Source organism: Budorcas taxicolor, chromosome X, assembly GCF_023091745.1.
Source record: "Budorcas taxicolor isolate Tak-1 chromosome X, Takin1.1, whole genome shotgun sequence".
Taxonomy (NCBI): domain Eukaryota; kingdom Metazoa; phylum Chordata; class Mammalia; order Artiodactyla; family Bovidae; genus Budorcas; species Budorcas taxicolor.
The window spans coordinates 61,200,130-61,223,563 of NC_068935.1; the positions used below are offsets into that span (position 1 = coordinate 61,200,130).

The 23,434-nt window shown below is 41.6% G+C and overlaps 1 protein-coding gene across 1 annotated transcript; it reads left to right on the forward strand.

The window, feature by feature from the left end:
• The first annotated feature begins 7,367 nt into the window (after positions 1–7,367).
• Positions 7,368–10,413, forward strand: RAB39B (RAB39B, member RAS oncogene family). The gene is made up of 2 exons (XM_052663729.1): positions 7,368–7,582; positions 9,987–10,413. Exons 1-2 carry the CDS (start codon positions 7,368–7,370, stop codon positions 10,411–10,413), a joined length of 642 nt encoding a protein of 213 aa, XP_052519689.1.
• The last annotated feature ends 13,021 nt before the right edge of the window (positions 10,414–23,434 follow it).

Consider the following 23,434-nt stretch of genomic DNA (forward strand, 5'->3'; position numbering starts at 1 on the left):
TTGGCAATTTGATCTCTGGTTCCTCTGCCTTTTCTAAAGCCAGCTTGACCATCTGGAAGCTTTCAGTTCACATTCTGTTGAAGCCTAGCTTGAAGAATTTTGAGCATTACCTTGCTAGCATGTGAAACGATCACAATTGTGTGGTAGTTTGAACATTCTTTGGCATTGCCCTTCTTTGGGATTGGAATGAAAACTGACCTTTTCCAGTCCTGTGGTCACTGCTGAGTGTTCCAAATTTGCTGGCATATTGAGTGCAGCACTTTCACAGCATCATCTTTTAGGATTTGAAATAGCTCAGCTGGCATTCCATCACCTCCACTAGCTTTGTTCACAGTGATACTTCCTAAGGACCACTGACTTCCCACTCCAGGATGTCTGGCTCTAGGTAAGTGACCACACCTTTGTGGTTATCCAGGTCATTAAGACCTTTTTTGTATAGTTCTTCTCTGTATTCTAGCCACCTCTTCTTAATCTCTTCTGCTTCTGTTAGGTCCTTACTGTTTCTGTCCTTTATTGTGCCCAGCTTTCATGCCCATCTTTGCATGAAATGTTTCCTTGGTATCTCCAATTTTTTTAGAGACTTGGACTATGCTAAAAACAAATAAGACATAATTCGCATATAGAACAATCCACCCAAAAGTAGAATATAAATTTTTCTCAAGTGTACATGGAGAATTTTCCAAAATAGCCCATTTACTCTACCATAAAACAAATTTTCAATTTTCAAAATTACAAATAATACAAAGAATGTCCTCTGACCACATGAAGTAAAATTACAAGTGGGGGAAAATGTAGAAAACTCACAAATATATAGAAATTAAACAAAACCCTCCTAAATAACAAATGGGTCAAAGAAGAAATCAAAAGAGAAATCACAAAATAATTTGAACTAAATGAAAATACTTTTATGAAAATTAATGGGATGCAGAAAAAGAACTGCTCAGGGGGAAATTTATAACTGTGAGTGAAAGTGAAGTGAAGTCGCTAAGTCCTGTCTGACTCTTTGCGACCCCATGGACTGCAGCCTACCAGGCTCCTCCCTCCATGGGATTCTCCAGGCAAGAGTACTAGAGTAGGTTGCCATGCTCTTCTCCAGGGCATCTTCCCAACTCAGGAATCGAACTGGGGTCTCCCGCATTCCAGGCAGATGCTTTAACCTCTGAGCCACCAGGGAAGCCCTCCTGGTAGCTTAGAGGTAAAGAATCTGCCTGCAATGCGGGAGACCCCTGTTCGATTCCTGGGTTGGGAAGATGCCCTGGAGAAGAGCATGCCAACCCACTCCAGTATTCTTCCCTGGAGAATCCCCATGGACAGAGGAGTCTGGTGGGCTGCAGTCCATGGAGTCACAAAGAGTTGGACATGACTAAGCAATTAAGCACACACAGCACAGAGAAAAAGAAGATCTCAAATCAATAACCTACCTCTACACCTTAAGGAACTGGAAAAAGATGAATAAACTAAAAGTAAATCACACAGAAAGAATGAAATAAGATTAGAGCAGAGATAAATGAAATGGAGAGCAAAAAAAAAAAAAAATAGAATCAACAAAATCAGAAACTGGTTCTTTGAAAACAAATTGACACCATCTTTAGCTAGATTGACCAAGAAGAAAAAGAATATTCTAAAATCACTAGAATCATAAATGAAAGAAGGGACATTACCACTGACCTTACAAAATGTAATATTCCATAAAGTAATACAATGAACAATTGGATGCTGAAAAATTGGATAACTTAGATGAAATGGAGCTATTTCTACCAATACACAAACTACTGAAATTTACTCAAGAAGACATAGACAATCTGAACAGAGTTATAAGAAGTGAAGAAATTGAATTAGTAATCAAAACATTACCCACAAAGAAAAGCTCACACCCAGATGGCTTCATTGCTAAATTCTAGCAGATATATAAAAAAGAATTAATACTAGTTCTTCACAAACTCTCCCAAAAAGCAGAAAAGGAAGGAATTTTGGGAAGCCAATATTCAGTTCAGTTCAGTCGCTCAGTCATGCCCGACTATTTGTGACCCCATGAATCGCAGCACGCCAGGCCTCCCTGTCCATCACCCCAACTCCCAGAGTTCACCCAAACTCATGTCTGTCGAGTCCATGATGCCATCGAGCCATCTCATCCTCTGTCACCCCCATTTCTTCCTGCCCCCAACCCCTCCCAGCATCAGAGTCTTTTCCAATGAGTCAACTCTTCACATGAGGTGGCCAAAGTACTGGAGTTTCAGCTTTAGCATCATTCCTTCCAAAGAACACCCAGAGCTGATCTCCTTCAGAATGAATTGGTTGGATCTCTTTGCAGGCCAAGGGACTCTCAAGAGTCTTCTCCAACACCACACTTCAAAAGCATCAATTCTTCGGTGCTCAGCCTTCTTCACAGTCCAACTCTCACATCCATACATGACCACTGGAAAAACCATAGCCTTGACTAGACGGACCTTTGTTGGCAAAGTAATGTCTCTACTTTTGAATATACTATCTAGGTTGGTCATAACTTTTCTTCCAAGGAGTAAGCATCTTTTAATTTCATGGCTGCAGTCACCATCTGCAGTGATTTTGGAGCCCAAAAAAATAAAGTCTGACACTGTTTTCATATTACCCTGATGCTAAAGCCAGAAGAGGACATTACAATAAAAGAAAACTATAGACCAATAAATATCATGCATAAGAATGCAAATATCCTCAAAAATACTAGAAAATCAAATTTTAAAACATATTTTAAAAATTACATACCATGATCAAGTAGGATTTATACCAGGAATGCAAGGTTAACTCAATATCCAAAAGTCAATTAATGTAATACATTATATTAATAGAATAAAATCACATGTTTGCCTCAAAGATGCAGAAAAAGCATTTGACGAAATCATAAGGAATGCACTAAAAAAAATTGGGAATTCCCTGGCTCTCCAGTGGTTAGAACTCAGTGCTTTCACTGCCAGGCCCCAGGTTCTGTGCCTGGTTGGAGATCTAAGATCCTGCAAGCTATGCAGTGCAGTCAAAATAAAATGATTGAAAAATGCAATGAAGAATCCAAAAATGAAAAATTAAGAAAGCAGATAACTTAGCTGAAGAAGTTTAAGACTTGTAAACAGAAAACTACAAATCTTTGTTGAAAGAAAATTAAAATACCTAAATATATGGAAAGATATTCTATGTTGAAGCATTGGAGGACTTAATTTCATTATGATGGCAGTCAGTATTCCCCAAATTGATCTATAGATTGAATGAAACCTCAATCACTATCACAGCTTCCTTATATGCAGAAACTGACAAGCAGATGCTAAAATTCATATGGAATTGAAAGGGGCCCCAAAATAGCCAAAAACAATCTTGGAAAAAAAGGAACACAGTAGGAGGCTCTTGCTTCCCAATTTCTAAATTGACTACAAAGCTACAACAATCAAGACAATGTGGTACTGGCAGAAGCCTAGACACTAGACATAGAGCAATGGAATAAAATTGAGAGTCCAGAAATAAACCAGTCAACTGACTTTCAACAAGGGTGTCAAAATCATTCAGTGGGGAAAGAATAGTCTCTCCAACAAATGGTGCTTGAACAACTAGATATCCACATGCAAAAGAATGAAGCTGGTCCCCTACCTTATAGCATATATAAAAATTAGCATAAAATGAAATATAGACCTGAATGTATGAGCTAAAACTACAAAACTCTAGAAGAATGCATAGGAGTAAATCTTCATGTACTTGAATTTGGCAAAGCATTCTTAGACATGACATCAGAAGCACAAGCGATAAAGCAAAAATAGACAATCTTCATCAAAATTTAAAACTGCACTTCAAAGGGCACCCTTAATGAAAGTCAAAAATGGACACACAAAATGGGAGAAAATATTTACAAATCACATATCTGATAAGGGACTTGTACCTACAATATATAAAGAGCTCTTATAACTCAATAATAAAAAGATAAATAATCCAGTTTTTAAACGGGCAAAGGGGGAATTCCCTGGTGGTCCAGTGGTTAGGACAACACACTCTCACTGCCATGGTCCCAGGTTCAATCCCTGGTGGGGCAATAAGATCCCACAAGCTACTTGCTCACCACTTGCCATGGCCAAAGAAAAGAAAAGAAAAAGAAAGAAAAGGCAAAGGATCTGAGTCTACATTTCTCCAAGCCAGATATGCAAAGGCCAATAAGAATGTGAAAATATGCACATTGTCATTAGTCATCAGGGAAATGTAAATCAAAGACACAGTGAAATACTACTTCATACTCACTAGGATGTCTAGAATCAAAAAGTAGGAAAATAAAGTGTTGGAAGATATGGAGAAACCAGAATCCTCATGCATTGCTGGTAGGAATGTAAAATGGTGCAGCTGCTGTGGAAAACATTCTAGCATTTTTTCAGATGATTTAGCATAGAGTTACTATAGGTCACAGGAATTCTGCTCCTAGGTTTAAATCCAAAAGAGTTCAAAGCATGGGTTTTAACAAAAACTTGTACATGAATGTTCATAGCAGCATTATCCATAACAGTCTCAAGGCGGAAACAACCCAAATGTCCATCAACAGATGAATGGATAAACAAAATATGGTATGTCATACAATGGAATATTATTCAGTTATAAAAAGGAATAAAGTCTTGATACATGTTACAATGTGGATGAACTCAAAAACATTATGATAAGTGAAAGAAGTCAGTTACAAAAGTCCATATATTGTGTGATTCCATTTATTTGTAATTACATCAGATTGGAAAGAATTAAGAAAGAATATCACATATGATGCTTGAAGTAATGCCAAAGAAATGGTCTTTTCAAGCCTCACTGTTAGGGCTTTTAACTGCTATAAACTTGTCGTTGAAACTTGGCCTCTGTTCAATGGTGCCAAATAGGAACAGGGAGACAGAGTTTTGGATGAAGTAGAATAGTTTTTTTTATTGCTTTGCCAGGCAAAGGGGGCCACAATGAGCTAATGCCCTGAAGACCCTATGACCCAGCCTGGAGGGGGTAGTAAGGAGTTCTATAGTGTTCAAGGGGCAGAGTGTGATCAGCTTGTGGACAGTTCTTGGATTGGTTGGCATCAAGGTGACATTTCAAGCATTATCAAACTTCTGGTTTCAGCCAGCCTAGGGTCTGTGTTCTTGAGCTCAGCAGTTTTCATCTGGTGGCCGGGGGGTGTCTGCTTCCTGTAAAAACAATTTAGGAATATGTATCAGGCCTTTATCTAAATCCTTCAGGGAACTGGGATTTCAGGTGATTCTGTTATGTGGCAGAATTATAGTCTAAATTGTTACCAGTTCCTTAGCCCAACAGCTATTCTTTGTTTCTGAATCTTCACATTTTCCAATCATTGACTCAAGTCAGCATTTTACTTCAGAAGACAAGGCCATAGAGGCTTGAACACAGTTTTAAACTTTGTACTGGTTTTGTCAGGAATAAAGTTAATGATTTTAGTACATCATATTCAAAGACTACAAGATGTTCACTCTGCAATTTGTAATCTTGGGAGAGCCAGACACCCCATTGTACCCATCCCGCTTTGGCAGGATTTAATTTTATTAAAGTAACTTCTGATAGTTTTCTTAAAAAAAAAGAAAAGAAAAGAAAAAAGAAATGGTCTTTTCAAACTTTGCCAACTAGAATTTAAATTGCTAAGTATGTTTGCAAAGTATAATGCCCATATCTATAACATTTAAAATATTCATACTCTTTGACTTTCTGGTCCTTCTTTTTAAACCCCTATTTCATAGAAATAACATGTGTTGTTTATCCATTTATCTGTTGATGGACATATGGGTTGTTTTGCAGAATTGTTATGGCAAAAGGAAACTGAGTTGGAAATAAAGAGATGTCTATGATTCTTTATTAATTGCAAAAAGCAAATGTCAGAACGGTCCAGTTTGATCAAATTTGTGTAAAATCAAACAGCAATAAATGTGTATATGTATGTATTTTATAGAAATACATGTGGAAGAACATGTAGCAAACTTCATATTTCTTTTCAGTATACTTGTATTGTTTCACTAGTTTTAATGAAGAGGTGTTACTTTTGCTATTTGAAAGATAGAAAAAAATTTAATTAAAAAAAGGAGGTGGGTGGAAGAAAGGAAGTTGTTGTTCAGTGGCTAAATCGTGTCCAACTCTTTGTGAACCCATGGACTGCAGCACACCAGGCTTCACTGTCCTTCACTATTTCCCAGAGTTTGCTCAAAGCATTGAGTCGGTGATGCCATCCAATCATCTCATCCTCTGCCATCCCCTTCTCCTCCTGCCTTCAATCTTTCCCAGCATCAGGGTCTTTTCCAGTGAGTCAGCTCTTCCCATTAGGTGGCCAAAGTATTGGAGCTTCAGCCTCTGCATCAGTCCTTCCAATGTATATTCAGGGTTGATTTCCTTTAGGATTGACTGGCTTGATCTATTTCCAGTCCAAGGGACTCTCAAGAGTCCTCTCCAACACCAAATGACATTCAAAAGCGTCATTTCTGGTGCTCAGCCTTCTTTAGGGTCCAACTCTCACATTCATAGGTGACTACTGGAAAAACCATAGTATTTACTATAGGTACCTTTGTTCACAAAGTGATGTCTCTGCTTTTTAACAGGCTGTCTAGATTTGTCATGGCTTTTCTTCCAAGGCTTCCCTAGTGGCTCAGACAGTAAAGAATCCGCCTGCCAATGCAGGCGACCCAGGTTTGATCTCTGATTCGGGAAGATCCCCTGGAGAAGGGAATGGCAATCCACTCCAGTATTCTTGCCTGGAAAATCCCATCGACAGAGGAGCCTGGCGGATTACCATCCATGGGGTCGCAAAGAGTCTGACACGACTGAGCGAGTAACACTGTCTTCTTCCAAGGACCACGCGTCTTTTAATTTCCTGGCTGCAGTCACCATCGCCTTTGATTTTGGAGCCCAAGAAAATAAAGTCTGTCACTGTTTCCATTTTCCCCCCATCCGTTTGCCGGGGAAGTGATGAGACCGGATGCCATGCTCTTAGATTTTTGAATGCTGACTTTTAAGCCAGAAAGGCAGGGAACTAGCTTCCGCAGCCCCCAACCCCGCCCCCGCCCGCCCCCGGCCATTTCCGTGTGCGCTGCTCTTACAGACAATGCGGTGCTGGGCGTCGCCTCTACCTGGAGGATTACAGTAAGCCTGTTGTCAGTGATGAGTCAGAGTGCGTGGTGCTGATGCTGCTGCCATTTCATCACCTCCGCGAGCGCAGCATCCATCCCTCGGTCCTCCCCGCGCCTGGGCCTACCTGGCCTGAGGCTCCCAGGCCAACGATGCCCTCGTGGCCGATCTAGATCAGGACCGAGCCGCGCTCTCCGAGGCCCCGGCCTGGCGCCCCCATCTCGCCGCCCGCGGCCCGGGCCAAGGAGACCTGCCGAGCCTCGGCCATGGAGGCCATCTGGCTGTATCAGTTCCGGCTGATTGTCATCGGGGATTCCACGGTGGGCAAGTCGTGTCTGATCCGCCGCTTCACCGAGGGCCGCTTTGCCCAGGTTTCGGACCCGACGGTGGGGGTGGATTTCTTCTCCCGTCTGGTGGAGATCGAACCCGGAAAACGCATCAAGCTCCAGATCTGGGATACCGCGGGTCAAGAGAGGTTCAGGTGGGAGCGCAGACTCGGCCCGTGAGCAGTGGGAGGGTCTTCTGGGTTTTCCCGATCCCCGGGGGAAGAGGACTTCCTGGTCCTGGTCGCCGCCCTTAGCCAAGGTAGCGAGGCTCTGAGAGTTTCTGCTCAAGCCCACCTTCAGCTAGCTGGGAATTCAGTACAGGAAAAGATACATCCTGCCAATCAATAATACATATTGCTCGTACCACAACTCCACCAACTTGCCCCCTTGGTGGTTAATCAACTCGCTGGAGTTGATCACTGTCATTCATCAATTTCAGTCCCTATGCTACATTTCAAAAAATGTTCCCAAGTCATCCTAATGTAGGATGACAGATCTAGATAGGTGATGTAGAGATAAAGATATAGATATGAATATAAATACTAGATAGAAATAGAGATGTCTGTGATAATTGATTCTTTCTTGCAACTAGCACGCATGCAATGATCATTCACTCTCTGCCAGACACTGCACCTATCACTGGGGAAACAGCCTGAGGAAACTCCTGCAAGGGGATGCCATGTAAACAAAATAGACACAGGCATTGCCCTCCTAGAATGTCTCTGCTAGCATAGTGGAGGGGGAACTAGGTCAGTAATTACACAAAGGAGTGCCTTGTTCATATTTGTAGGCTCACAGCCTAGGATAACACTTAGCACATAATGAGTGATCAATAAACAGGTGGAATTTTCTCTTCCAACACTTTGTTTCACTTGTAGCATGTATCACGTGTAATTATATGTATGGACACAGATGAGGGAAGGCTTACTGGAGACAGTGACGCCTGATGAGTGTGAGGAAACTGCATGTATAAAGACAAAAGTCAGAGCAGTGTACACAGAAAACTTTGAGCTACAGTCATGCAGAGGAGCCGAAACTTGATCAAGAGGCCTCAATAAATCGTCATTTAGCTAGTGAACACAAATCAAGCATAGAAGATATTGGTTAGCTGGTTGAAGAGGGGTGGGGAGAAGAGAAAAATTAGACTTGTCTCCACTTCCCCACTTCCGCAAACAAATATCCTTGTCCAGGTTCACTTTGAGCTTGTGATTTCATGTTTCATACTATAAGCGAAGAAAGACATCTTTTGTGTTTGTCACAATTTCTTTCGGTATGAACAGCCTTTTCATATCCACAGATTATTATTTATTGGATGATAGTGACTTCTAAGGGTTCTTTGTATATTAAGAATATTAATCCTTTTCTGTCACGGATGTTGTAAAGTGTTTTTCCAGTTTTTCATTTGTCTTTTAACTTTATTTACATTAAGAAATTTTTTTGTTGTTTTGTTCTTACCATCATCTAGCTAGGACTCCAATTCCCTGGACAATGTTTGTTCTGTTATTACTGGGCCATTTGTCCTAAGGCTTAAGCTATCGAGTCCCTCATTGTTTATATTCTTCATCCAAGGAGAAAGAAAAACTAAAAATAGACATAGGTCAAAAAGCATGGTAATCTAAGGAAAGTGACTGGATAAGCAAATAGTTCTACAATGTCTAAGACACCCTGAGAAAAGTATCATAATGCACATTAAAAATGAAGCTCCTCAAATCAAGAAGTGAAAATATATATGGTTTCTTCCATTTCAAAAGTAGAGAAAATGTATAATAGGTTTTAGAAACATTCTGATTACAATGTTTTAAATAAATCATATGATTTTAAGGGGAAGCTTTGTCTATTTAGGCAGTTTTTCCCACCTGGTAGCTCCTGAGTCAGCCTCTCTGAAGTGGGGCAGACAGACACTTGGCTCAAGATCTTTGCAGACTATCCCTCTTTTTCCTATTCCCACATGGCCTGCAAAGTAAAAAAACAAAATCGTGTTCCTCCTCACAGAAGAGATTGAAAACCTCTGATGAAAATAAAAAGGTAACAGAGAAATACGGTAATGATAAATGGAGCACTTCTGTGATATATACTTGTATTTCCTGTCAACTGTCATAAACTCATTTTTCTTTTTTAGAAAATCCTATGCCAACTACGATTATTTGTAATGAGCTCTCCAGGTGACAGAATACTTAATCCATTATTTCATTTGCCTCATGATAACCTTTTACTTAGATATCCCACTTAGCAGAAAAGGAAATCTCATTCAGCTCTTCAGTGGTGAGAATGGACAGGTTAACTATGGTTTGACCTAAGCTGAGGGAAAATGCCTGTATGCCCATGAGCATTCATTTCTAGAAGATACCATCTCAAAGTTTAGCTCAATTGAAAAGTTTAGCTCAATTGCAAATTCATGTATTGTTATTATGATGGAATGACGTTTGTATTCCTTTGTTACAAAGAGAAAAGCATTTTTGCCGAAGGACTCTGTCGCTAACCAGAGACCACTCTTTGAGTTCACTGAAGTACAGGAATTTGGGCTTGGCATTCAATCTTGACTTCTCTCTTGTGTTCTAGATCCATCACTCGTGCCTACTACAGGAACTCAGTAGGTGGTCTTCTCTTATTTGACATTACCAACCGCAGGTCTTTCCAGAATGTCCACGAGTGGTTAGAAGAGACCAAAGTACACGTCCAGCCCTACCAAATTGTATTCGTTCTCGTGGGTCACAAGTGTGACCTGGATACACAGAGGCAAGTGACTCGCCACGAGGCTGAGAAACTGGCTGCTGCGTATGGCATGAAGTATATTGAAACGTCAGCCCGAGACGCCATTAATGTAGAGAAGGCCTTCACAGACCTGACGAGAGACATATATGAGCTGGTGAAAAGGGGGGATATTACCATCCAGGAGGGCTGGGAAGGGGTGAAGAGTGGATTTGTCCCCAACGTGGTTCACTCTTCAGAAGAGGTAGTCAAATCAGAGAGAAGATGTTTGTGCTAGTCAGCCCTTGTGTCTCCAAAACCTGCTGTCCCACCTGGACTTCAGCTGATCAAAATGATAGAATCATCATGCGACTCAAGAGAACTTAAACCTCTATATTGGATACCAAGTCAGCCTCTTCCCCAAGGGGCCCTCAGACAGGTGATGGGTAGGTAGGTGGGGGAACCTGGAACTGGAACTGGCCCTGTTTTGTGGCCCAAGCTGCGCACTGGCTGCTCTGTATGCCCTTTGTAGACTGTATGTCAAAAAGCTGAGGTCCAGGGAACCAGGCCCCCCAGGAAAGTACACCCACAGTCAGGACAACTATTTCTCGGTGTTGCATAGGTCACGATCATAATAAAATATGTAAAGGGAAGAAGAGTATCACATCGGGAACAATGATCAAACCTACAAAAATGAGAGATATCAACCCAACCAATGAGAATATCCTGCACTAAATGTATGTGTGGGGTTTGGTTAAAAGGTACCAATTAGCTCTCCATAGCTCATCTGTAAAATGAGGGGTATGGGCCAGTCTTTTCATAAGACCCATTCAAGGCCTGGTGTTCTGGTAAAAAAAATGGTGTGAATGTCAAGAGGGAGTCAATTTATACACTGTTATTATCACATTCAAAAAAATGTAGTCTTGTGCAAGAATAACCAGCAGTGTGTAAGAAATCTTCCCATGCAAATTATCATGGAATTAGAAGAGAGAAATACTATTAACACCGATGCCATCCCCCTTTCGCCTCTGACCACACCTGGGGTTTCACTGCTTTGGTGACTATGATCTCAACGTAAACATCTGCTTAGGAGGGGCTGTAACCCTTACAGACACATTATGGTTCACTGAATGACCTGTTTGATCATTATAAGGGGCCATGAGGTTTTCTTCCCCAGTTTACAAAAAAATTAACTGAGAGGCAGAGGAGAGTCACTAGGCCCAAGTGAAGGTCTTCTGACTCCTGGTTTTTACTTCACTGCATCATCCTGCTGCCCAATGAATAAACTGTTATTGTTTACTTTGGAAGAGATATGACTGCAAATAAATATTCTCTACATGTTAGGATACGTTTCCTTATTGATTATAACTCAGCTCTAACCCTGAGGAAACCTGGGCATAAGTCAAAAGGTAAAGCCTATTCAGGTATTATCGAAAAGAGGATTTTACACAAGTGAATAATTGCACAGTGAACACACATTAGAACTGTTTGGGTTATAAGTGTTCTTATCGCTGAAATACAGTGGGTATATTATTGAAAGGAACTAAATACAGCAATGGGGAGTGGGGTGGGGGTAAATACTCACTTCACAATGACCTTGGCTCCTTTTTTGCCATATGCCTACAGTGGGCTCCTATCTACCCTACAAAGTTAACTCTTAATTCTCAGGTGAACAGACAGCTAACTAGTTGCATCAGAAACTTGAAATGGTTGCCTTGCAGTTCCATTATCTTCTTGAAGAGACATGATGCTTTAAATGATTTTTTGATTGTAGCCAGTTCAGCTAGGCAAAAGCCATACTTTTTGTAGTGAAAAAAACAATTCTGATTAGAGTCAGGTTTCTCATTTCCATTGTGATAGGAATGCCTAAGGATGGTAAATTGCTTTGAAATATGGTATTGAATTTCAGAATGGATGTAACTGAATCTGAAATTTGGAGGATTTACTTCAGTCAAAATAAAGCAGTAAAATCATGAAAATTATGGAAACAAACCACCTTGGACCTACCTGCAGCATCCACTACAAGTGACCCAATCATCATCTCTTCCTTGGTTTAGCGTGACCTAGCTTGGGTGGAGTAACTAAGTTGCCAGCTTTGTGGTTGTCAAAGACAAATAAAAGATAGTAAATTGGGCTAACACAAAGTTTCATCAACTGCTATACTTAATTATGTTTAGAAGATTCTGAAAGCAAGATTATCCGGTGGATAGATGAGAGTTGACTGGATTCTGTCAGTTCAAGAAAAAAAGGATAGAAACAAAACTCTCTACCATTTTCTTGACTTAAATACATCATATGTATATTTTTCTCAATCCTTGCATTTTTAGACAGGTTTAAAAATACTCATCATAGATTCAGCAGAAGTGGCTGAGCTTAACTGCTTAAACAAGTTCTAGAACTTTAAAACTCATTTTAGTAGAATTCAGTGCTGTTGTCACTGCAATAAGTGGGTTTTGGAAAATGTGTGAAAAAGTCGGGTGTTAGTACAATATTAAGGGTAAAGCTCTAGAAGCTATTTTACTACATAGGTGAAGATAAGATAAACTAACTTGTAACAAAGACCACAACTGCATGTTGGATTAGATTGCCTCATATTCCAGAATAAAATGTACTGTGTACTTTTCCTCACTTTGTTGTGCACTGTAATGAAATGTGAAAAACTTTAGCTGTATGTGAATGAAAATATGCTTGTATTTAGTAAAATGGTTGATTATGTGACTGTAAGATTCCAAGTGTGTGTTGTAGCTATTTCCAGAGGAGTCTGTCCCTACAGTGTAGCAACTGCTACCAAGAACATCAGGTAGGTGGAACATACACACAACAGTATTCACCAATATCTTAAAGCCAGAAAGTTACAGGATCATCAGGTTGAAAGTCACAGAGACCTCACTAATGCCTGGAAATGCCATATGACTTCTGCAAACATTTGTTCTGTGAAGCCTAAATATGAATCATTGCAATTTTTAGTCAAGGGTTTTTTGTTTAAATTTTAACTATTTTTATTAAATAGCTCCTAAAAATTGGGGGGGTTGTTTTTTAATTGAAGTATAGTTGATTTACAATATTATACTCATTTCAGATTTATAAAATAGTGATTCAGTATTTTTATAAACTATATTACTTTTAAAGTTATTACAGAATATTGACTATATTCCCTGTGCTGTACAATATATCCCTGTAGCTTATTTATTTCATACATAGTAGTTTGTCCCTCTTTATCCTCTACCCCTATCATGCCTCTTCTCTTTCTCCCTGCTAGGAACTACTGATTTGTTTTCTATATCCATGAGTCTGCTCCTGTTTTGTTATATTCAGCAGTTTATTATATTGTTTAGATTTCACATGCAGGTGATATATTTGTCTTTCTCTGTCTGACTTACTTCATTCACTTTGGTACAATAATCTCTAGGTCCATCCATGTTTCTGCAAATGGCACAATTTTGTTCCTTTTTATGGCTGTGTAATATTCTACTATATATATATATCACATCTTGTTTGTCTATTCATAGATGGCCACTTAGGTTGCTTCCATGGCTTGGGTATAGTACATAGTGCTGCTGTGAACACTGGGGTGCATGTATCTTTTGAAATTAGAGGTTTTATTTGCTTTAGATAGATGCCATGCAGCTTATTACAACTGTTTTTCCTAGAAAGTCTTCTTTTCTCAAGGCTACATTGCTTCCATCTTTTCAAGTACTACTAAGATGTGCACTTTGTGTCAGGGTCATTTGCAGTATGCAGCCCAGATCACAACATAAGAGTTCCATACACTGCCTAGGGTTTATAGCACATATTTGGTGGGGGAGTTAAAAAAAAAAAAGGAAGCCCTTCCCAATAGCTCAGCAGTAAAGACTCCACCGGCAATGCAGGAGACACAGGTTCTATCTCTGGGTTGGGAAGATCCCCTGGAGAAGGGAATGGCAACCCACTCCAGTATTCTTGCTTGGAGAATCCCATGGACACGGGAGCCTGGTGGGCTACAGTCCATGGCATCACAAAGAGTAGGACACAAATGAGCGACTGAACACACACATGAAAAAAGGGGGAAATGTTTGATTCAGAGTCTGGGAATAAGCTTTGTCACTTTTATAATCATGAGTGAATGAAGAAGGTAGGGAGGGCGGGGAGAAAGGAGGGAGGGAAGGACCAAAAATGCAATATCAGTTACATGACTGTAAATATCATCTGTCAGCCAATGAGTCCTGACTTTCTATCTCCAGCTCATCTCTTTCTCCCATGAAGTTTACACATTTAGAACCAACTGTGTAGCCAATGTCTCCATTTGAATGTCTATTAGGGTCAGAAGTGTAACATGTCACACTGTCATTCGTTGCCAAAGTTGTTGTGATCGCTGATCTCCCTGCTTCCAAAGTCTATTCTCCACACAGCAGCCAGAAGGAGCCTGATAAAAACATTTATTATCGGCAATCAGCTGCTCGTAATGCCCCAGTGGTTATCCATTTTAGTCAGCTAAAAACCCAAAGTATTTCCAGTGGCCTTCAAAATGAAGTTCAATCCCTTTGCATCACCTGTGTGGCCTTGTTCATCAAACAACCCTGGCACATTCACACCTCAGGGTGTTTGTACTTGCCCTTCACTCAATCTTAGATTCTCTACCTTGAGATGTCTGCATGGATTTCTCCCTGACCTCCATCAAGTTCTGAAACCAACAGCTGCTGAAATCTGCAAGCAGCTTCCTGATCCTAGAGAAGATGTGGCTTGAGAAGTTGTTTCTGACAGTGCAACCTATAGTCTAACTCCTTAGTCTGCCCTGGGAAACAACAAGGTTTAGGGAAAGGGAACTTCAGTTCAGTTCAGTTCAGTCACTCAGTCGTGTCTGACTATTTGCGACCCCATGGACAGCAGCACAACAGGCCTCCCTGTCCATCACCAACTCCCGGAGTCCACCCAAACTCATGTCCATTGAATTGATGATGCCATCCAACTATCTCATCCTCTGTTGTCCCCTTCTCCTCCCACCTTCAATCTTTCCCAGCATCAGGGTCTTTTCCAATGAGTCAGCTCTTCCCATCAGGTGGCCAAAGTATTGGAGCTTCAGCTTCAACATCAGTCCTTTCAATGAACACCCAGGACTGATCTCCTTTAGGATGGACTGGCTGGATCTCCTTGCAGTTCAAGGGACACTCAAGAGTCTTCTCCAACACCACAGTTCAGAAGCATCAGTTCTTAGGTGCTCAGCTTTCTTTATAGTCCAACTCTCACATTCATACATGACTATTGGAAAAACCATAGCCTTGACTAGACGGACCTTTGTTGGCAAAGTAATAGAACTTAGAAGGAGAGAATGGGAAACTTTGAGAGCACAGTTTCCCAGGAAGGAGTAGACAATAGTATCCCCATGCAGCAGTGGGTTCAGAAAGACAAGTCTGAAAACATATCCCTAGGATTTCAGGGAGCAGGAAGGCATGCACCTTTGCCAGTATAGTGCTGGTGGAGTGATTTCTGCCGACACCAAGCCTCTTAGTAAGTTGATGTTCTTAGTTCTATTGGAGGCCCAATCTTTTATGATTTATTGATGACTCCCAACTGAAGAATTCCAGCCCACTCCTGTGTGCATTATACCAATACAATCAACCTGCCTACTAAACACATCCACAAATTCCTCAAACTTGACATATCCAGTATGAAATCAATGATAATCAAAACAAGCTCCTTCAACCCTAGACTTGCTTCTGTAAATGACACCACCATCTACCCCCTTGTTCAACACAGAAACTTAAAAGTTATTCTATTTCCTCACTCCTCTCACTTCCCATATCAAATAGGTCATCAAGTCCTATCAATTCATTCTCCAAAATATAGCCAACTCTGCCATTTTCTCTGCCCCTATTGCTATCACCTTTGTCCAAACCACTATCAACTCTTTGCTGAACTACTTACTATCTTTCTAAGTGGTCTCCCTACTTCAGCTCTTATTCCCATGATACATTCTCAATATAACAGCCAGAATGATCTTTTCAAAAAGGAAATCACAGCAAGTCATTCACCTGCTTGAAACCCACCAACAGTTTATCATCACATTTAGAACACAGTCCAGACAAACTTGACATTTCTTAACATGGCTACAAGGCCATGCATGATCTGGCCTCTGGCTACCGGCCCAGTTGTAAGGTCCATGAAAGTAAGGACATTATTCATCTTGTTCACAGATATTTCTATTCTACAATGTGTACTATAGATATAGGTTTGAATCATGATTTTTTTCTTGCCCAACTTCAATCCAGTAAGAAAGATACACCCACCTGAATGCAGAGTTCCAAAGAATAGCAAGGAAAGCCTTCCTAAGTGATCAGTGTAAAGAAACAGAGGAAAAGAATAGAATGGGAAAGACTGGAGATCTCTTCAAGAAAATTAGAGATACCAAGGGAACATTTCATGCAAAGATGGGCTCAATAAAGGACAGAAATGGTGTGAACCTAACAGAAGCAGAAGATATTAACAAGAGGTGGCAAGAATACACACAATAACTATACAAAAAAAGATCTTCATGACCCAGATAACCATGATGGTGAGATCACTCACCTAGAGCCAGACATCCTGGAATGTGAAGTCAAGTAGGCCTTAGGAAGCCTCACTATGAACAAAGCTAGTGGAGGTGATGGAATTCCAGCTGAGCTACTTCAAGTCCTAAAAGATGATGCTGTGAAAGTGCTGCACTCAATATGCCAGCAAATTTGGAAAACTCAGCAGTGGCTACAGGACTGGAAAAGGTCAGTTTTCATTCCAATCCCAAAGAAAGGCAGTGTCAAAGAATGTTCAAACTATCACACAATTACACTCATTTCACATGCTAGCAAAGTAATGCTCAAAATTCTCCAAGCCAGGCTTCAACAGTACGTGAACTGAGGACCTTCAGATGTTCAAGCTGGATTTAGAAAAGGCAGAGGAACCAGAAATCAAATTTCTAACATCCCTTGGATCATATAAAAAGCAAGAAAATTCCAGAAAACATTTACTTCTGCTTCATTGACTACACTAAAGCCTTTGACTGTGTGGATCATAATAAACTGTGGAAAATACTTCAAGAGATAGGAATACCAGACCACCTGACCTGCCTCCTGAGAAACCTGCATGCTGGTCAAGAAACAACAGTTAGAACCAGACATGGAACAACAGACTGGTTCCAAACTGGGAAAGGAGTACGTCAAGGCTGTATATTGTCACTCTGTTTATTTAACTTATATGCAGAGTACATAATGTGAAATGCTGAATTGGATGAAGCACAAGCTGAAATACAGATTACCGGGAGAAATATCAATAACCTCAGATATGCAGATGACACCACCCTTATGGCAGAAAGCAAAGAGAAACTAAAGAGCATCTTGATGAAGGTGAAAGGAGAGTGAAAAAGCTGGCTTAACACTCAACATTCAAAAAGCGAAGATCATGGCAGCCAGTCCTATGACTTCATGGCAAATAGATGGAGAAACATTGGAAACAGTGACATATTTTATTTTCTTGGCCTCCAAAATCTCTGCAGACAATGACTGCAGCCATGAAATTAAAAGACACTTGCTCCTTGGAAAAGCTATTGGAAGAAAAGAAAAGCTTGGAATAAAATCTAGACAGTACATTAAAAAGAAGAGACATGACTTTGCTGACAGAGGTCTCTATAGTCAAAGCTATGGTTTTTCCAGTTAGTCATGTATGGATTTGAGAGTTGGATCATAAAGAAAGCTGAGCGCTGAAGAATTGATGCTTTGAACTGTGGTGTTGGAGAAGACTCTTGAGAGTCCCTTGGACTGCAAGTAGATCAAACCAGTCCATCCTAAAGGAATAAACCCTGAATATTCATTGGAAGGACAGATGCTGAAGCTGAAGCTCCAATACTTTGGCTACCTGATGCAAAGAACTGTTTCACTGGAAAAGATCCTGATGCTGGGAAAGATTGAAGGCAAGAGGAGAAGGGGACGACAGAGGATGAGATGGTTGGATGGCATTACAGACTCAACGGACATGAGTTTGAGCAAACTCCAGAAGATAGTGAAGGACAGTGAGGCCTGCTGTGCTGCAGTTCACGGGGTCTCAGAGAGTCAGACCCAACTGAGCGACTTAACAACATATCTGCACACAGACTGTCTAGATTAACACATAAATCCTTGTAGGTAAATTTTGGTAATTTATATTTTCTTTGAAACTTGTATCTTCCATCTAGAATTTCAAATGTATTGGCATACAGTTGAGCTTAGTATAATTTTAAAGTATCTGTATTTGTGGATAGAAACCTTCCATTTACAATGTTACATGTTTCTATTTTTTATTTTATTATTCAGAGGTGTTATTAGAGATCTGCCTATTTTTATCAGTATTTCCAAAGAATCAGTTGTGTTCTTGGTTTTATGTTTTTTTTACTTCTTCTGCATTGCAATGTATTAATTTTTATGTTACCTACATAAAAGGCCTTCCCTTTTCTGTGCTCCAGTCAGAATTCCCAACCAAGCCAACACAATTGAAGGCAGAAGGGGAGGTAAGAATAGAGTGTTAACTGCTGTACAAGTATAAAGCAGGGCTGTCCCTAGTAAACAGTGGCGTCCACACTAGAGTTTATTTTTCTGGGCTCCAAAATCACTGCAGATGGTGACTGCAGCCATGAAATTAAAAGACACTTACTCCTTGGAAGGAAAGCTATGACCAACCTAGACAGCATATTAAAAAGCAGAAACATTACTTTGCCAACACAGGTCCATCTAGTCAAGGCTATGGTTTTTCAAGTATTTATGTATGGATGTGAGAGTTGGACTATAAAGCTGAGCACTGAAGAATTGATGCTTTTGAACTTTGGTGTTGGAGAAGACTCTTGAGAGTCCCTTGGACTGCAAGGAGATACAACCAGTCCATCCTAAAGGACTGAATATTCATTGGAAGGACTGATGCTGAAGCTGAAACTCCAATACTTTGGCCACCTGATGGGAAGAGCTGACTCATTAGAAAAGACCCTGATGCTGGGAAGGATTGAAGGCGGGAGGAGAAGGGGATGACAGAGGATGAGATGGTTGAATGGCATCACCGACTCAATGGACATGAGTTTGGGTAAACTCTAGGAGTTGGTGATGGAAAGGGAGGCCTGGTGTACAATCCATGGGGTCGCAAAGAGTCGAACATGACTAAGCGACTGCTGAACTGATACTAGAGTTAAGTACTCATGGGAAAATAAAGCAAGGAAGAGGGGTAAGGACACATATTTGTGTGTGTTGTGCAGTGGGGCCAGTCCTTTCCTAAGTGTGTATGGTGGCCTTAAGAAACTCATTTAGGAAGTTATCTTTGAGCAGAGACTTGAATTTAGGAGTTCAGGGGGAAGCTATGTAGATAACATCTGTATATCTGGACAAAATGGGGAAGGATTTTCCAGGAAGAAAGAATAGCAAGCAAGAAAAGTCCTGAAATAGGAGCAAAATGAGTCCATTCCAGGAAGAGCAGAACCAGGTGTGCTAGAGCAGAAGGCCCAAGGGGAAGGGTACGAGGTAGGCGAAGGGCCGGAGTGGAAGCCAGCTCATGTCAGTGAATTTAGACCATTGTCAGGATGCTGGCTTATGCCCTCACCTCTGACCTCTTCACATGGTGGACTGCAGAGAGACAAGCGTGGAAGCAGACAGCCCACTCCGGAGGCTGTGGCGGTGATCCAGGCAACAGATGTTGGGACTTGGGCCAGGACTGTAGCTGAGGAGGTGACGAGTCAGTCACATTTTGGATACACCACGACGTTAAGAGTCAGGATTTGCAGATGGACAAATAGGAAATCAGAATATGTTGGAGTGTGGGTAGACTTGAGTTGGAGGTGAGGCAAGGGAAGGAGTTAAGTTTTTGACACATTGAGCTTGAGATGCCCATGAAGTTTGGCAGATGGAACTGTCAAGTAAGCAGCTGGATACAGGAGTCCAAAATTCTGAGCTCTCAAGGTCCAAGCTGGAGACCAAATTCTGAGGCTCACCTGGGCAGAAGGAGTGTTTTCCAACACGAAATAAGTGAAGTCGCTCAGTTGTGTCCAACTCTTTCAACCCCATGGACTGTAGCCCAGCAATTTCCTACATCCATGGACTTTTCTAGGCAAGAGTACTGGAGTGCGTTGCCATTTCCTTCTCCAGGGGATCTCCCTGAGCCAGGGATCGAACCCAGGTCTCCTGCATTGCAGGCAGATGCTTTCCCGGCTGAGCCACCAGGGAAGCCCTTGCAACATGAGGGTGAATGAAAAACCAGAGGTCTAGGAGATAGAAGCGCTGGCACGTGAATGTGAGAAGCAGCAGCCAGAGAGGCGGGAGGAAAACCAGGCAAGGATCCTAAAAAGCCAAGAGGGAGTCTCAGGAGGAGAGAGCAATCTTCTGTGTTAGCTGCATCTGACTGAGAACAGGAGAGAAACAGGAAAAACAACGGGGACCACGAGTACAAACACTTTCAGGACAATGCTTTCTGCGAAGGGCAGAGAAATGAGGATGGCAGCTTGAGGGGAAGAGAGGCCAGGAGAGAATTGTTTTTAAGATAAGAAAAATTCAGTGGACAAAGATAGAAGATGCAGGAGAGAGGGCCCCTGGTTGTGGGGAGGGGGGTGAAGTGGAGAGAGGCCAGCTTCTCTGCTGTGGACCACGACATGATGCCCATGCTCCTCTGACATTTCCAGAATCTGCAGGGCCACTATCTGCCTCTCATGGGCTGATTTGTGTCCCCCCAGCAAGATATGTTGAGGTCACCACAGTGAATCTGATCTCGTTTGGAGACAGGGTCAGAAGCTGTCATTAGAGGGGTGGCCCCGCGGATCCTTTGATGTCAGACTTCGGCCTCCAGAAAAAGCTTGAAGACATTTCTGTTAAGACATCCCTGGTGGCCCTGAAGGTAAAGCGTCTGCCTACAACGCAGGAGACCTGGGTTCGATCCCTGAGTTGGGAAGATCTCCTGGAGAAGGAAATGGCCACCAATTCCAGTCTTCTTGCCTGGAGAATCCCATGGACGGAGGAGCCTGGGGGGCTATAGTCCACGGGGTTGCAAAGAGTTGAACATGACTGAGCATCTTCACTTCACTTCTAGGCCATCAGAGGCCAAGAGTAACAAGGACGAGGGGACAAACAGGTTTGGTCACTGGCACTGGGGACAGAATGTGTGCACTACCCAGGCCAGAACCTGGCTGAGCAGATGCCACCCCCGCGCACATTCAAGATGCTTCACATACCGCCCAAAATGCCTATGATGGTCCACATGTCTTAGTGAGAGTGGGGTGGCCAGAGACTGACAGTAGGCAGAACTGAGTTGGGTGAGACAACTGTGGACGGAGGCAGTCATAGGCTGGGGGCTGCACTCAGCAAGGGGCCTCCTGCAAAAGCTTTTTTTTTTATTATTTATTTTAATTGGCTAATTACCTTATAATAAAAAAAAGTTACAGAGAAACCACAGCACAAAAAAAGCCTCTGTCCTTTACAGCCAAAGAGACACAGATGTAAAGAACAGCAGCTTTTTTTTGGGGGGGGGGTTTCCTTTCTTTTTTTTTGTAAATTTCTTTAATTGGAGGCTAATTACTTTACAATATTGGAGTGGTTTTGGCCATACATAGACATGAATCAGCCACGGGTGTACATGTGTTCCCCATCCTGAACTCCCCTCCCACCTCCCATCCCAACCCATCCCTCAGGTCATCCCAGAGCACCGGTTTTGAGCGCCCTGTTTCATGCATCGAAACTGGACGGGCAATCTATTTCACATATGGTAATATACATGCTTCAATGCTATTCTAACTTTTTTTGCTTTTGAGTGACGGAAGCGACAGCCAAGGCTGATAGATATTGACAGAGCAAGAATGGGGGCGTGGCGTTCTGAATGGCTGACCTACAGATGGTGGAGCCTTGCACCCCTGACTTTAAAGTGCTGGGAATTGGCTGTCCGATTAAACATGACACTGGCTTAGTCAGGTCAGGACGGCAAAGCAGGAGTGGAACCAAAGCATTTGTGGTGTGTGCAAGGACCTGAACAAGACAGACCATGAAACAAGTCAAGATGTGGGGGACAGTGAAAACCTGGAAGGGAACAGAATGGCTTGAGGTGGAGATTAAGAAGGCACTGCAGGGACTGACAAGGTCTCAGCTGTGACTGCGGCTGAGAGATGCAGAGATGACAAGACACCCCAGGGAGGGAAATCAAACCGGAGAAACTCTGTCCTTACCTTAAGGACAGACTAGCTGCAACCTCTAATGAGGAAAGCAACAGAAGTTAGTTTTTTTTTGACATTTTTGTTTCAAGTTTCTATTTTCATCCAAGTCCCCTGTTCACAAGTTGCCTAATGTTCACATTCCATTAAATTCTGCAAGACACAAAATTGATTCTCCAAAACCTCCCACTGCTATCTCACTTGAAGTGTTCAAAACATTAAAAAAAAAAAAAAGTTACTCTGAAAAACTTCATTTGTATTAATGACAACTCCATGCAAATATTTTTTGGGGGTGGGAAAAAAGCAGAAACAGATGGGTTAACAAAAGTCATACTAGATAATGTTTACAATATGAATACTGACTTCCATAACCAGTGTTCAGTATACCCCACGACTTCTAAGCTTAATATTAAATATTGGTATATATTTGACATTATTCAGCTACCTGAATCATTTTTCCTTATGACATATATGCAGAGTCATACATGAAAGATTTGAGCTACACAAAAGCACTCTGACCATATTCCTGCCCTTTTTAAAACTCTTCCAAGCTTTGTTATTATCTGCTTTTAAAATGTCGTTTCCCTTGGTCATTCCTACGGGTGAACAATTCTCCCTACGGTCACTAGTTATCTGGATTTCTCCCAGAAGTATGTTGGGACCCATCAACTTTCAGCAGTTCGTGGTGTGACCACCTGAATACGTATAGGATAGGAGGAGAGTCAAGGACAGGGTCTTCCAGGATTATCTTATCTTGGACCAATTCTTATTTTTCTGGGACCTTCTTTGTATCATCTGAACTGTGCAGATTCTATCCTTAAAGCCAAGGTCAGTCCTAGACCCTGGTCATCTCTTGCGTAGCTGAGGACCAATGGAAATCAAGGGCAACTACAGCCCATTTGTAACTGAACCCTGGAGTCGATGTTGCAGGGTGACACCAAGTCGATCCTGAAAAGCTAATATTGTCACTTAGCTGTGGTATTGCAAGCAACAGTGATCCTGGAGTTGAAAATTACATGTCCTGGGTCAGTTAAAATGTAACTCTTAAGCTGCCTCTGGACCACCTAACTGAGAATAAGCTATTGCCCAAGCCACTCCAAACATGGACCTAAGTAGCCAAAGATAGGTATTGACGAAAAGGAAGAGAACAGTATCTCCTGACCTTTAGCTT